Below are 16,622 nucleotides of genomic sequence, written 5' to 3'. Positions count from 1 at the left end.
AGAGACTAGATGCTGGCGGCGTTACCAGGAGATTCTCAAAGGTAATCCTCTGACTTTGGGTTCGAGGAGGATTTTTCTTTTGCCCTACACCTTGGGCTTCCATCCGGTCGAGGAGGACAGTCAGGTCACATCACTATTCATTAGATTTCTTGGTCTTCCTCAGGTCTACCATCGACTTCTTGCTACTACCGGCGCCACATTTGGAGTGGTCACTGAGATCCCCCCCCTTCCTGGCATGCCTTCTTCCTCGGCAGAGGCAGTCAGAGCAGACGAGGTGCCTCGAGTTAGGGTCATTGTCTCTGATCCTAACATCTCAGATGACCACATCATGCTTCACCGCCCAGATGGCTCTCTCTTTCGACAGAGAGTCGAGATTGCAGGTAGACAGGACCAGTGCAGGATTTACAGGACCCTTGGGAACTTTGCTAGAGATTGCCTAAGGAAGAGAAAAAGACCCAAGAGGTCTTCTGGTCCGGCTTCTTCACATATACTACCCAAACTGCACCTCCCTAGCGCCCTGTACCACGCACTCTAGGACTACCAGGAACAGCAGGGTGCCCTGCTTCGCACACCCCAGGACCACCAGGTGCACCAGGGCGCCCAAAGCCCAAAACAGACCCAGTACCATGATGGAGAGTGATCACAACGGCCCTTACCTCAGGAGGAGACCTTTGATCTGGTTCAGACAGAGGCCATCCAGACTCCAGAGGTAGATGTTGCTGCAGCCCCAGACACTACAGTCCCACATCAGGAGGGGCCTTTAGATGCACCTGTACCAACCCCAGTCACTTTGGTTTCTGATCATGAGGGGCTACCGATACTTCTTCCCCACAGACTGTTCCTGCCACAATCAAGACGACCGAGGGATTGCATGCAAAAATCAGGACTCCAGATTCCTCTTCAGCCCAGCCACAGGCCTCCTCAGCCCCCAGCTCCAGTTTTCCTGATAGAGGCCTAGCAAGTCCTTCTCCTCCATCTTCCACGAGTGCAGGTCTTCTTCGCATTCCTTGGCCAGACTTGCTTCTCAGGAACTCTTTTGCAGCAGCACTGGCAGACTCGGCGACTTTCATGGATGATGAGGAGTTTGTGCCCTCCACCTTAGGGGTCTCGGTCATTGGGATTCCTTTTGATAGGGCCTCCCCCTCAGCAGGTGTGGGGATCCTTTCACCTGTTGAGTTTCTTGCCCTCAGCAGGAGTATTTCGAAGCTGGTCTCCTCTACTAGGTCGGGTAAGCCTTTCCACCCAACATTCTCCTGTCGATGAGGATAGTCAGCTGGAACATATAGGGCCTAGGCGGAGTTCCACATCGTCGCCGTAGGCAGCTGATCCGGAATCAGCTTTATCCAGGTGTCACTAGAGGTGCTATTGATATCCTTTTTATCCAGGAACACAAGTTGGATGCCAGTGATTGCTCCAAGTCTGGCAAACTTCTTTCAGGACATACCTTCTGGTTGCCTGCTATGGGCACAAGGGGAGGTACTTGCATTTTAGTCTCTCCTTCTATTCTACCCTTGGTTGCCGGTCATGGTATTATCTCCCCCTCTAGAGCTCAATGGATCATTATTTTGATTGGAGGGCGTAAGATTGGTCTTCTCAATTTGTATGCCCCCAACAATAGAGGGGATCAAGTCTCCTTTTGGAAGGAGTTACTATATTGGGCCCCCATTGCAGATTCTTGGATCATTGGTGGCGATTTCAACATGGTTGAATTGCCATCAAACAAAAAAGGAGGCAAACAGGGTGGAATTCATTCTTTGGAGAGGGCAGCTTGGGATGCCTTTCTCTTTCAGTACAGTGGCAGGGACACTTGGTTTGATGATGCCTTCCATGTTATGCTACAATCACTCCTGTACTCTTGGTCGAATAGGAGAGTACACATGCCTATCCATGCACATATTGACAAATTTTATGTAGATGATTGGGCACTTGACAGAGGCGGATCTGTATGCATTTCGACAGGGGTTACCACCTCAGATAATTTTCCAGTGGTGTTGCAGATTCTTGAGCCTCATCAGAGAGGACGCTCTGCCAATGTCAGGATTCCGGATGCTTTTTATGCAGAGGAGAGCCTCATGGAGGATATTTTACAGATTTGGGTTTCTCACATACAGGGTGGAGTTGTCCGCCCATCTCAGGGAGCTGCAGCCTTATCCGGAATTAGTGACTATTATCATACAGTCGTTGATTCCAGGAGATGTGAGATTCTCAGACGTGAGATTGATATACGCTAGCAGTTAGCGTCCCTTCAGAGGGAAGAGCAGAAAAGGCCCACAGATGCTTGGATTCAGGAGCGCCTTGCTATGGCAAGGGCTCATATACAGATATTGTTGGATCAGAGAGCAGAGTATGCCTTTCATGCATGGGAATTCTTTTGGATTCAGATGGGTGGAAGGGTCAACAAACACTTTTTCTCTACTCGTGGGCCCAGACATAGTAGAGATAGTGTCTTGCAGCTTGTTGACTCAGATGGGGTGTTACAGTCAGGATCCTGATGCCGTCATGCGTGTAGCTTCAGATTTTTTTGCATCCCTTTTTACTGCAGATCCGGGCACACAGGCCATAGATGATGCCAGAGAGGTTATTTGGCAGTGTATCCCTGTATTGGTGAAGGATGAGATGTATGTTTCTCTTGATACACCTTTCACCAATGCAGAATTCAAGACTGCATTACTTGCCCTTCACAAGGGCAAGTGCCCAGGTTCGGATGGACTTACCCCTTCCTTTTTTTATTACCTTTTGGGAGCAGATTGGTGATCACATTACATCAGCCCTGCAGGGCGTGTGGGACTCTGGTGAGATTCCTGACTCACTTATATATGGTCTCGTTCATCTCGTCCCAAAGGGGGGTAATAGAAATTTAGTGTCACAATGGAGACCCACCACTCTATTGGGCACTTTTTACAAGATTCTGGCGAAAGCCATCAGAATGCGGTAGAAGTATTTTCGATAATATTTTCTCATTTTGGGAGGCCTCAGAATGGGCAATACAAAGCTGCCAGAGGTTGGCCATTCTACTCTTGGACTTTGAGAAAGCCTACGACAGAGTAGACTGGGATTTTTAGAGGGTACTCTATCTCGCTTTGGTTTTTCAGATGCATGGATTAGAGGAGTATTCTCTCTCTACAGATCAGCCCATAGCCAGGTGCTTATTGGGGGGGGTAAGAGGGGACAGATTTCAGATTGGTAGATCAGTCCGCCAGGGATGTCCTCTTGCCCCTTTTCTTTTTCTGTTTGTGGCGGAAGCTATGAGTATCTACCTTAGATCTCAAGCTGATATTTATGGGCTGAGGCTTCCTCTCCGCCGGGAAGAAGAGCTTCTGGATAGTGAGTTGGCAGATGACACGGCTGTTTTTTTGGATGTCTCCCCCAAGACACTCCCTTCCTTCCAGACAGCCTTGGATTTATTTTGCACGGTTGTAGGTGCACACATTAATTGGCATAAATCGAATGGTTTTTGGATTTGCGATGATGACACCCCGGATTGGGGTAATGATATTGGTTTCACTTGGGTACAGAGGGGTGTCTCCGTCAGATATTTGGGCTGCCAGGTTAGGGTGGGCATCTCTCCTTCACAACAGTTTGCTCCAGTGTTGGAGAGCATCAAAAGAAAGCTCCTTTTCTGGAGCTCAGCCAAACTTGACTTGGCATCCAGAGTGGTGGTGGTTAATCAGGTTCTTCTAGCCACAGCATGATTTGTATGCTCTTGTTGGTGCCACTCTAGGGATTCTATCACTCAGCTCAAGAGGCCCGCACGAAACTTTTAATGGAGTGGTCTAGATGGCACAACTGATGTTACAGCCAGGGTGGCTTGGGAGACCTTGATTCTTCCTATAAGAGAAGGGGGTTTGAATATCATTGACCCAGATCTACACTGCAGAGCCTTACTCTACAAGGTCGTTGTGAGAGGACTTATGCCAGGGCAAGAGCCTTGGAAGGACTTTTTTATCAGATGCATAGTCTCGCACACCCACTTCAGGAGATGATTGGATACACAGTACCAGATGGGTTTTCACCACAGGCCACCTCAGATCTCCTTCTTCCCCTCTTATGGTTGCTATCCTGAAAGCATGGGCCAGCTTCAGGAGTACTCTTCGCAGGATTCCCCCATCCACCCATGAAAAGATTGAAAGACAGCCTATCATGTGGAACGACAGTATTTTGGATGAGCATGGCAGACCACTTGGAGCTTCTCTTTACATGCAATGGCCCAGATGGGAGAGGGGCCCTACATCTACTGTGGGAGCATGGAAAGCCTTTAGGAGGCTTGCTGCAGACCGGCAGGCCCAGGTGGTTCATAATCTCAGAGGGAGTGCAAGGAGAGTTCAACAGATTGATGCAGCCTTGATTGGGTGGACACAGATGACATGCCTATTACTTGTTCCACCTAGATGGGGGCATTTTCCAGATCGGCCATTCCTTTGTAGGTGATTGCTTTACGTAACACACATGAGGATGCCTAGTCTTTGATGTTTCTTCGGGGGGCGGGCTGTCCAAGTCCACAGACGATATATTGTTGGAAGTACCGTTTCAGCAAGTCAGGATAGTGGGCTTCATGGAGCATGGCTCTCTTTCACAGTGGTACTTGGATCCTGACCCGCTACTCATTGCCCTGGGCTCATGGAGGTTGTGGCTCCATGGAGCTGTCCCAATTGAGTTTTTGTAGTGGAACCCTGGGGAATGGGAGTGGATAGATGAAGGGCACGGAGAGAAGGGCATCCCCTTCTTTCGTTACACGGTCAGTAATGCCATGAAATTCCAGCTCAGCTGTAGGGGTTGGAGGCCCACCAGAGCTCCTCATTGGGAGAATTATTAGATTTCTGCAGACTTGCAGAAAATTTTTTGGCAGAGGCTCTGGAAATCCCACCGGAATAGAAAATCCACTCTCTTCTATTCATGGTGGGATAGCAGTGAATCATTGGAGATCCAGGTTTGGGGCTGACCCTACTTGCTCTCGTTGCCTTTCTGCTTCGGAGATAGTACAGCACTGCCTTTGGAATTGCAGACAGGCGAGAATCATATGGAAGGGGATTGCAAGACTTTTCAGCACTTTTGTTTGCCTCCCCTTCTATATGACCTGGGGATTAGTGGCTTGGCTCACTCTTTCAGGGCCCTTGGTTTTCTTCGAGAGACATGACTCGTCTTGGGCTCTACACATCCGATGACACCTTGTGGAGTCGTGCTCTTTAGAGGATGTTCCGGTCACTCTCTTCAGGGCTGCTCATTCCTTGGTTTACTCTCCATGGGAGGTTTTAGCTAGCATTGCAGCATGGCACATTTGGAGAGCCAGGTGCACTGAGGCTATGGAGGGTTCTCAAGTTCACCCTTCTCAGATCTTGGCCAGTACTTGGACAGGTATAGTACACACTTTGATGGCCATATGGGCGACCATGCAGGGATCCTCTCGAGCAGCCTCCTCCAGGAGAGTTACTTTTCTCAGGGATTGGAGAGACTCTCCCTTCCTTGCTAAGACTTCTACAGGGTTGAGTTGGCATTTTCGGCCTCAGCCTTGGTTTCTTTCTACCTCATTCTTATGAGGTGTTTTTTTATTACATACTTAGCATGTTCTATTCTTGGAATCCATTTGTACTATTGGGCTTGGTTCTTTTTATTCTTTGAAGTTCCATTACCTATTCATTCTATATTCTTAGACTTGTATATGTTTTCATTACATCATCGCTTGCCTAGGAGTGGTTTGGAGAGGGTCAATAGACATAGAGGACACCTGGGTAAAAGCAACAAGCTGAGTAACGCCAGGAGAAGCATCTTGAGGCTGTTTTGATGAGTCCACAGCCACAGAGGGGGATTTGATGGAGAGGCAACCAATAGTAGAGGTAGAGTGAATGGGATCAGCAACAGCATTAGTAGAGGGAGCTTTGCTTGTAGAGGCATGAAGATGCTGAGGCGCTGAGCCTGGGGAAGAAGGAAGGGGATCCCCTGTTGTTGCATATCTTCTATGAAGAAAGGGGGGTAGCTTTGCTTGATCATATGCAATAAAACAAGAGCGCTTGTGTCTGGAAATATCTGCACTTAACCTCTAGAAGAATAGCTTTCCAGTTAACAGGCTCACCACATTCCATCTGAATAAATTTCCATACTTTTTTGGCATGAGGACAAGCAACAAAAAGACGGAAGACATCTTTAATAGAATTTACACATCTCATACACTAGCCATCCCCTTTACCAATGTTGAGTCCTCTTTGTTGGAATATGAAGCCAAAGTAAGTCAAAAATGTGTGTTCTAGTGTGTTTTATAGTCTAGTGAGTCCTATGGATGCCACGTGTCATATTGGGAGTTATCCCATATGCATAGGTGTTCATGTGTGTGTGTGTGCTCTTATATAAGAGTTGTACTTGTCTGGTGTCAAATCAATCAAGTATCAAGCTACAAGCTCTTTGGTCTACATGTGAGTACTCTCAATTTTGTTCATTGCTCTAGTCATTTCATTTCCATTTCATTATGTCTCCTTTTGAGTATCACTTCCTCTCTCCCTAGCCTACCCTCTCTCTCTCTCTCTTTTTCCACCATGTTCCTTCATTTGGTATCAAAGTCTCCCTTCCTACCTTCCCCTTCTTCTTGCTCTATCTAGAGGATGAGAGAAGCCCCCAAATGGAAGCTCCCCTCTCCTCTAAGGTAAAGCCTCCCTTCCCTTAGCCTCGCCATGGTTCCTCGCCATCAAGTACTCCGGTGCCCTAGTGATTGCTCCTGGTCCTTGTTTGTGAGTTCAGCTCACTCTCGCATCAGTTCGTGGTTCTCCCTCAGCATTGGCGGACATTCCTCGTCAGTTGGTCGCCAAAAACTTGTTTTGGAGCAGTCCAACGGCTGTTTTTTGACCTTCTGAGGTCCGATTTTGACGTTTTTTGACATTTTGGCACTGCCCAAACATAAATGACCCTGTCCCACACCATTTTGAGAAACAAAAAAAACGATTTTTTTGTACGTGCAGTTGTACGGACGTCCGCACGTTCATACGTATCTGTACAGGCAGATGCGCGACAGTGCCAAGAGCCACTTAGCCTCTTCGAAGATGAGCACTGTGAAGAACTTGCTTTCCCAACACTTTTTTTTGGCTGCCCTTGCGACTACAAGGTACCTGCCATAACAAATTACCAGGACATAATCAAATGGGAGTTGCGTAACAAGGATCGGCACTTTGCAATGTCGATCGAGAACTTGTTCTTCAAGACAATGAAAGTGATGGTGTGGCATGTCTTGTAGTCCACATGGGTACGGTTGCGGAAAGGACAGCTGTAGAGATTGGCAGTAGATTTCAGATGGACTCGTCGAGATGGACTCCCTCGAGGGAGAGACACTGGGTGACCTAGAGAGTTCCCCGAGATGTTCGCTCCAAGTTTTGGATGCGGTTATGGTCCAGCTTGCAGCCGAGGAAGATTTCATACTTCTTTTGGCTGGTAGCCCATGGAGGCTTGCCCATCAGCCCGTGGTTGGAGCAGATGCGAGTGGAGGGGCAGTGCCATTGCTGCTTAGATGGTGTCCTGGAGACTATCCCACACTACCTATGGAGCTGTCGTAACCGTAGCGAGGATCTGGATGAGAGCGCTCAGGATCATGACACGTATGCAGAGTCTTCACAGAGACTACACTTGGGGGATGGTGGCTTGGTTGACAGAGGGAGGACACGCGTTTCAGATTGATGAGATCTCCCCAGCCTACCGGATACAGGGTCAGAGCATTCATAGGATTGCACTCCACAAGGCAGCCCCCTCTGACGCCCTAGCTCCTCCTACTAGGGAAGACAATGTTTGGGAGGTGGTAGCCAGCATCACGGCTTGGAACATTTGGGTGGCTTGCTGCAGTCTTGTGATGCGAGAGCACCCGGTTCCACCCTTGGCTACCTTGGTTGCCATTTGGCAGGATATCATTTACACTCTACGGTCCACCTAGGAGCGTGGGACTCTAGGCTCCAGGGCGACTATTGAGAGGCGTGCTCGTTTCTGCAAGGCTTGGCATGCAGGTGTTTTCTACATCTTCACTCTGCAAGGGATTCGCTGGCTGTACAGTCCCCCGGCTTGGCTGTTAGCCGCAGTTCCAGAGATCCCCTAGGCAGTGAGCTGGGCTTCTCTGGGAAAGGCCGGTTTTTCTTTCAGCCTTTTCCGGTTTTTCATACTCAACACCTTCGGGGCTGTTGTCTTGTATGAAATCTTTCAAGCATTAATAGAAGGTTCCTTTCTTTGAAAATATATATATATATATATATATATCATTATTAAGCCCCTCTTGTGAGGAAAACAATACGGTGGCCCCCGAAAGGGGAAAATTTTTTTATGTATGCTTGAGAAGAGAAGAAATGAGGATAGGGTGGGTGGTGGGGTAAGATAAGAAATGGGAGGGGTGGGGGCCTGGGAAGGGTGGGGGGGAGAAGAGGTGGTGTGACAGAGGAAAGGCTGAAAGGGGTGAGGGAAGGTAGGCCTAGGCTGGGAGAGGAAAGAGAGATGAAAACGGAGGGGGATTACAAGTGGTAAAGAAAACCCCTAGGGGCTAAGAAAGATCTGCAAGGGAGGGGCAACCAAGAAGCCCAAGGGGCCTCAAAACGAGAGGATCTTGGTGGAGTGTTAGTACGGAGTCCATTTAAAGGTGTTTCTTATCTTCATGTACTTGTCACACTTTGAGTTTCATACCTCTTCCTTGCTTTTCCAGCCCAGCCCTTGCACTCGTTGGGATGACATGTATATTCTTGATGGAGAGCAAATTTATATTTTAAAACTTAAGCTCCCCATCATCCTCTCTGCAAGAGTATCGAAGCATACAGCCACAGCGAAAAATGGTAATTCACAATGCTGACAATGAAGATAATTCATCCAGATGCCAACACAGAAACTCTTTTTTCAGTAATTTATGTTAAACTAGTGTGTCGAATTTATTAAAACGTTAGACTTGACCACAATTCTAGATTTGACCTTTTTCGTTTTTCCTTTGAGCAGGTCGTTGCAGAAATCTTAGTGGAGACGGCACTGGGAAAGCTTGATTCTGCTCAGAAAGTAAGTAAAGTCCCATTTTGGAGCTCAATAATGAGATACATAAACTTCTTCTTTGCATTATCAAGGATGGCATCGTGATTGCTGTCCTCATGAAAGTTCAGCTTCAATCATCTTTCACTTCTTTTGTTCTTCAAACATCACTGCTGTACAACTGGGGAACCTCTGATAATGCTAATTGCAATGCCACACTATTCATGGGGCCAAGAACCACCTTCGCTCTGGCCATAGAAAGAATCAGAAATGACTAAATCCAGACTGTGGGGAACTTAAACAATAAGAGCAGTGGATATACATGATGCTTTTCTCTGTAATCTTGTTATCTTTGCATCACTGAGGGTAGCCGGCTGGCTGCTGCCTTCTCCAAGGCTTACTTTCCATACACCTCATCAATACAAATTGTCGCAAAATGTATAAGGTTGGACCTTTGCCAAGTTGTTTCAAACAATCGAGCATGAACACTCCCTGTTAGTGGTGTTAGAATATGAAGCCAAGTTGAGTGAGTTTGGTGTGTTCTAGTGTGAGTTCTAGTCTAGTATGTCCTATGGATGCCATGTTTCACATTGGGAGTTATCCCATATGCATAGGTGTTCATATGTGTGTGTGCGCTCTATATAAGAGTTGTACTTGTCTAGTATCAAATCAATCAAGTAACAAGCTACAAGCTCTTTGGTCTACATGTGAGTACTTTCATTTTGGTTCATTGCTCTAGTCATTTCATTTCCATTTCAGTATGTCTCTCTTTCAGTATCACTTCCTCTCTCCCTAGCCTACCCTCTCCACCATGTGCCTTCATGTGGTATGAGAGCCTCCCTTCCTACCTTCTTCTTGCTCTATCTAGAGGATGAGAGAAGCCCGCAAATGGAAGCTCCCCTCTTCTCTAAAGTAGAGCCTCCCTTTCCTTAGCCTCGCCATGGTTCCTCGCCATCAAGTACTCCGGTGTCCTAGTGATTGCTCTTGGTCCTCATTTGTGAGTTCAGCTCACTCTTTCATTAGTTCATGGTTCTCCCTCAGCATTGGTGGACATTCCTTGTCGGTCGCTAGAAACTTGTTTTGGAGCAGTTCAGCGGCTGTTTTTTGACATTTTGGCACTGTCCAAACATTAACGACCTTGTCCCGCACCATTTTGAGGAGATTTTTTTTTTGCCTTTTTTGTCTGTACAGCTGTACGGACGCCCGTACAAACTTCTGAAGGCGGATGCGCGACAGTGCCAGGAGTCCGTACAACTTGTTAGAAGGCGATTCCGAGCAGTTTTAGGCTATTTTTTGGCATTTTTTGCTCAGATTTGGACTCCCGTGACCTCCATCAGTGATTTGAGCTTCCCGAGCTTACCCACAAGTCATTTCGATTGTAACGACACTCTGGTACATTGACTTGAGGCTTCCGACAGCGGGGAAGACTCTTTTCACACCTTGTCATCTCCGATATTGCGACATTGCGGTGTTTTTTTTTTTTCCCCCAAGAAAGAGACTTCTATTAAGTAAGAGAAAAAACCCGCGAGAGCAAGCTCAAAGCGGAATACATCCTGAAATCATGAGGATAAATAAAAAACCCCCTCAGACTCAGGTGGAAAACAACCAAGGCTGAGGCTGAAAGTGCCACCTCAACCCTGTACTAGTCTCAGAGAAGAAAGGAGAATCCTTCCATTCCCTAAAGAAAGAAGCCCTCCTAGCTGAGGCTGCATGGGAGTCTCCCTGCATACCCATCCATACGGCCATCAGAGTATGTACGGTGTCTGTCCAGATACTAGCCAATGTGTGCGAGGGATGAACCTGAGTACCCTCCAAAGCCTCTGTGCATCTGGCTCTCCAGATATGCCAGGATGCTATGCTCGCTAGAATCTCCCAAGAAGTATCCACAGAGGCATGTACAGCTGTAAAAGGAAGGTGTGGTGCCACATCCAACGAACAGGACTCAGTCTGATGACATCGAACCGAAATGGCCCGAGAGGAGTCAAATCTCTCATAGAATACCTGAGGCCCTGTAAGAGAAAGCCAAGCCACTCAGCCCCATGTCATAAAAAATGGGGACTGGGCAAAGTGACTGAAAATCCTGGCTACCCCCATCCAAATCATCCTCGCCCATTTGAGTTTGGCACTTTTCAAATTTTAGACTGGAAAAATTTTGTGATTCAATGCCAGTGAGATCGAGCTGAATGTTGTGATTCAATGCCAGTGAGATCGAGCTGCTGCTCCTCCCCGTGAGCTTCTGCCCCCCCCTCTCCCTCTCTCAGCCAGCCCCCTCTCCCTCTCCCTCTCCCTCGCTACCCTCTCCCCCCCTCGCTGCTCCTCCTCTCCGTCCCCTCTCGCCAGCCCCCTCTCCCTCCTCCCTCACCCTCCCTCTCCCCTTCCTCCTCCCCGCCCTCCCTCTCCCCCCCCCCCCCGCTACCCCCTACCTCTCCCTCCCCGCCCAACCTCTCCCCCACCCGTCAGCCCCCCCGCCCCCCTTCTCCTCCCCCGTCCCCTCCCCTGTCATCCCTCTCCCTCGCCAGCCCCCACCTGCTGCCCCTTTCTCCTCTCCCCTCCCCCGCTGCCCCCCTCCCCGCTGCCCCCTTCTCCTCCGCCCTCCCTCTCCCCCGCCAGCCCCCCCGCCCCCTTCTCCTCCCCCGCCCCCCTCCCTCGCCCTCCCTCTCCCCCCCGCTGCTCTCCCCCTCCCCGCTGCCCCCTTCTCCTCCGCCCTCCCTCTCCCCCGCCAGCCCCCCCGCCCCCTTCTCCTCCCCTGCCCCCCTCCCTCCCCCACGCTCTCCCCCCCCCCCGCTGCTCTCCCCCCCAAGGTGACCCCCCCTGGAAAAAAAAAAAAAAAACCGCCTCCCTCTCCCTCCCCGCCCCCTTCCTTTCTAACTCAGCTCCCCACGCCTCCCCCTCAGCCTACCTCCGTCTCCCCTCTCTTTCTCCTTCTTCCTGCCCCTCTCTTTCCCTTCCCTTCCCCTCTCTCCTACCCTCTCTTTCTCCTTCTTCCTGCGCCTGCGTTCAAGGCGTCCTGGGCAGTAGTTTCACGGACGGAGCTTTTTCAGTGTTGGAATCGGCCTTTTCACATCGATTGGCGAATGGATCCCCTTTTAGCCAATCTCCGTCCACCTCCACCGGCCGCGAGAACCGTCATTTTTTCAGAAGACGAGCTGCAACAGCTCAAGAAAGATGTGGAATTAGAGGGCTCCACATCACTTTTCGCCCGCATCTTTGGGTCACACCCTTCCAGATCACAGGCTAGAGACTGGAGGGTGGCGGCGTTACCAGGAGACCTCGCCCCTCACCTCAGGGATATTTGACTTTTGGGACGTGGATTCTTCCAAGTGGTTTTGGACTCCCACGAGTCCACAACCCTTGTTCTCAAAGCTAATCCCCTGGCTTTGGGTTCGAGGAGGATCTTTCTTTTGTCCTACACCTTGGGCTTCGATCCGGTTGAGGAGGACAGGCAGGTCACATCACTGTTCATTAGGTTTCCTGGTCTTCCTCAGGTCTACCATCGACTGCTTGCCACTATTGGAGCCACATTCGGAGTGGTCACGGAGATCCCCTCCCTTCCTAGCATGCCTTCTTCCTCGGCAGAGGCAGTCAGTGCAGACGGGGTGCCTCGTGTTAGGGTCATTGTCTCTGACCCTAACATCTTAGATGACCACATTATGCTTCAGTGTCCAGATGGCTCTCTCTTTTGACAGAGAGTCGAGATTTCAGGTAGACAGGACCAGTGCAGGATTTGCAGGACCCTTGGGCACTTTGCTAGAGATTGCCCAAGGAAGAGAAAAAGACCCAAGAGGTCTTCTGGTGCGGCTTCTTCACGTACTACCACGACTGCACCATGTACCACGCACTCCAGGACCACCAAGAGCAACAGGGTGCCCTGCTTCGCGCACCCCAGGACCACGAGGGGCAGCAGGGCGCCCAATGCCCGCAGCACACCCAGTACGACGATGGAGAGCTATCAGAGCAGCTCCCTTACCTCAGGAGGAGACTTTTGATTCTGTTCAGACAGACGCCTTCCAGACTCCAGAGGTGGATGTTCTTGCAGCCCCAGACACTACAGTTCCACATCAGGAGGGCCTTTAGATCCACCAGCCCGAGTCACTTTGGTCTCTGACCCCTTGGTTTCTGACCACGAGGGGACTACAGGTACTTCTTCCTCGCAGACTGTTCCTGCCACAGTCAGGACAACCGAGAAAGTGCAGGCGCAGATGAGGGCTCCTGATTCCTCTTCACCCCAACCACATGCCTCCTCAACCCCCAGCTCCAATTCTGCTGATAGAGGCGAGGAGTATCCTCTCTCTACAGATCAGCCCATAGCTAGTTGCTCATTGGAGGGGTAAGAGGGGACAGGTTTCAGATTTCCAGATCTGTCCGCCAGGGATGTCCTCTTGCCCCGTTTCTTTTTCTGTTTGTGGCGGAAGCTATGAGTATCATGCCTCCCCCAGGACACTCACTTCCTTCCGGACAGCCTTGGATTTGTTTTGCACGGCTGCAGGTGCACACATTAATTGGCATAAATCCAGTGGTTTTTGGATTTGCGAGGATGACACCCCGGATTGGGGTAATGATATTGGCTTCACTTGGGTACAGAGGGGCTTCTCCGTCAGATATTTGGGCTGCCAGGTTGGGGTGGGCATCTCTCCCTCACAACAGTTTGCTCCGGTGTTGGAAAGCATAAGAAGAAAGCTCCTTTTCTGGAGCTCAGCCAAACTTGACTTGGCCTCCAGGGTGGTGGTGGTTAACCAGGTTCTTCTAGCCACAGCATGGTTTGTATGCTCTTGTTGGTGCCACTCTAGGGATTGTATCACTCAGCTTAAGAGGCCTGTACAAAACTTTTTATGGAGTGGTCTAGATGGCACAACTGATGTTACAGCCAGGGTGGCTTGGGAGACCTTGATTCTTCCTACAAGAGAAGGGGGTTTGAATATCATCGACCCAGATCTACAGTGCAGAGCTTTACTCTGCAAGTTCGTTGTGAGAGGGCTTATGCCATGACAAGAGCCTTGGAAGGATTTTTTTATCAGATGCATACAGTCTCGCACGCCCACTTCAGGGGAGGATTGGACACACAGTACTAGATGGGTTTTCACCACAGCCCACCTCAGGTCTCCCTCTTCCCCTCTTATGGTTGCTATCCTGAAAGCATGGGCCAGCTTCAGGAGTACTCTTCGCAGGATTCCCCCATCCACCCATGAAGAGATTGAAAGGCAGCCTATCATGTGGAATGACAGGATTTTGGATGAGCTTGGCAGACCACTTGGAGCTTCTCCTTACATGCAGTGGCCAAGATGGGAAAGGGGCCCTACATCTACAGTGGGAGCATGGAAAGCCTTCAGGAAGCTTCCTGCAGACCAACAGGCCCAGATGGTTCTTAATCTCAAAGGGAGTGCAGGGAGAGTCCATTAGATTGATGCAGCCTTGCCCTTGGATTGGGTGGACATAGATGACATGCCTCTTACTTGCTCCACCTAGATGGGGGCATTTTCCAGATTGGGAGTTCCGTTACAGGTGATTGCTTTTCTTGACCCACATTAGGATGCCTTAGTATTTGATGTTTCTTCGGGGGGCAGGCTGTCCAGATCCACAGACGATATCTTGTTGGAGGTACCGTTTCAGCCAGTCAAGATAGTGGGCTTCATGGAGCATGGCTCTCTTTCACAGTGGTACTTGGATCCTGACCCGCTTCTCCTCGCCCTTGGCTCATGGAGGCTGTGGCTCTATGGAGGTGTCCCAATTAAGTTTTTGCAGTGGGACCCTGGGGAATGGGAATGGATAGAGGAAGGGCACCGAGAGAAGGGCATCCCCTTCTTTCGTTACACGGTCAGTAATGCCAGGAAATTCCAACTCAGCTGTAGGGGTTGGAAGCCTACCAGAGCTCATCATTGGGAGAACTTTCAGATTTCTGCTGACTTGCGGAGAACTTTTTGGCAGAGGCTCTGGAAATCCCACCGGAATAGAAAAATCACTCTCTTCTTTTGGCTTTCTATTCATGGTGGGATAGGAGTGAACCATTGGAGATCCAAGTTCGGAGCTGACCCTTTTTGCCCTCGCTGCCTTTTAGGCATGCTCATTCTCCACATCTTTGGCTTTGCATCCGGTGAGAAATTTCATCACATTGAGCTTACGCATCCTCATGTAGGTGACCTTTGAACTTCTGAGTCTGGACTTTGTTGAGTAACCCAAGAAGTGTGGCTTTTTCTCCAGGATTGAGAACCACCGCACTCACCCCGGGAGCTGAAGCGGGTGGAAGAGCTGAAGCGCCTCCCGACAGAGCAGTACTCAATATGGGTACCATGGAGACATATGGTGGAGCGGCTGATGAGACAACACTCCAAGCAAGACCTGGTGCAGTTACTACTGATGTAGCCATAGTGGAGATAGATGGTACTACGAATGCTGCAGGCACTATCGTTGCAAAAGTAGATGGTGAAGACATAGGGAACGTGGGGGACAATGAGGATGCAGAGGCAATTGGGAAGGAGAAGGAAGGGGTGTATGATGGATAAGTAGTAGCAGGAATGGGTAGAGATAATGGAAATGGCAGTGTAGAGTGTAGGGACATGACCGGAGCAAAAGGTGAACCCATGGGTGTTACGGATGTAGAAACTAGACTTGAAGGACACGAGTGTGCGGTTCTATGATGTGGGATCGGGTAGACTACTGCAACCCTGGATCACAGGGGATTAGGAGATGGACGGGGTGTTAGGCTAGGTGGGTTGGCAAAGGGTCAGAGTAGTGGGACGTTTGGGCAAGGAGTGGTCGATCAACCCTGCTTGCATCATAGACCTAGATGCCCCCCGCTCTAGAGACTATGGTTATGGGAAGGATGCCCTCTCAATGAGATACAGTGGGACCCCGGAGAGTTGTTATGGCCGGTCAGAGCAGGTCTCTCAGAGAGAGTCCTCCTTTTTGCCTAGAAACTGATTCAGATGACAAACGTTGAGTTATAGAAATATACAAAAGCATTTATCTATAATGCTAATACCTTAAGCAAGTCATTTGTTTTCTGATAATGTTTTTGCTGTGCATGGTATGCAGCAAAGTGGTGCAAGAAGGCTTCAAGATGCTATTGTATTTGGGTATCAGATGCAAAGGATACCTGGACGGGAATTAAGCATTCCAAATTGGTATACACATGCGGAAAATGAGTTGAACCTTCGCTCGGCAGCTTCTCAAAATCAACTAGGCACTCTTTTACCTCAAAAAAACTCTTCTATAACAAAGATGTAAGTCTACTTGTGTGGAACTCTGAAGTTGAAAAACACTAATTCTTTGCTGTTTCTCAAGACTTTTTCCATGACTTTTAATTGTGATGTAGTGAAAACTTTGAAATTCTTTCTGGACATGGCCATGGCCTTCCCGATACAGCTCTTTTTCTAAAGAGCCTTTCAAAACTAGCTGAAATGAGAAACAATGCTACAAGTAAAGCAGAGATGCTAGCAACACGAGAGTGGCTTGCAGCAGCAGGATTGTTTGATTGGGAGGTACCTCTTTTCTCAGTAATCGGAATTTTGTGTCAGTACTAAGAATGTTTCATGGGTTGCTTCTGAGATTTGCAATGATGGAAGCTCTCCAAAACAGCATACCTGGCGGATTGTCTATATTGCAAGATTGGGATGGAACATTTTTGGGTATCCTCGTATTTTGTACAGCTGCTTTTTTAA

General features: G+C 49.2%; 1 protein-coding gene across 2 annotated transcripts in view; it reads left to right on the top strand.

Moving 5' to 3' along the window:
- The window catches only part of LOC147888956 (L-arabinokinase-like), a 284,402-nt gene that overhangs the window by 75,341 nt on the left and 192,439 nt on the right, over nt 1-16,622 (top strand). For both annotated transcript variants that reach the window (XM_087393001.1, XM_087393000.1), the window contains exons 14-16: nt 8,941-8,997; nt 15,997-16,184; nt 16,277-16,442. In XM_087393001.1, coding sequence (XP_087249127.1) covers nt 8,941-8,997; nt 15,997-16,184; nt 16,277-16,442 — 411 coding nt within the window. The remainder of the gene's footprint in view (nt 1-8,940; nt 8,998-15,996; nt 16,185-16,276; nt 16,443-16,622) is intronic.

Source organism: Dipteris shenzhenensis, chromosome 21, assembly GCF_047967505.1.
Source record: "Dipteris shenzhenensis isolate YYH24624 ecotype China chromosome 21, Dip_SZ_1.0, whole genome shotgun sequence".
NCBI classification, from domain to species: Eukaryota; Viridiplantae; Streptophyta; class Polypodiopsida; order Gleicheniales; family Dipteridaceae; genus Dipteris; species Dipteris shenzhenensis.
This window is presented reverse-complemented; position numbering and strand designations above follow the sequence as displayed.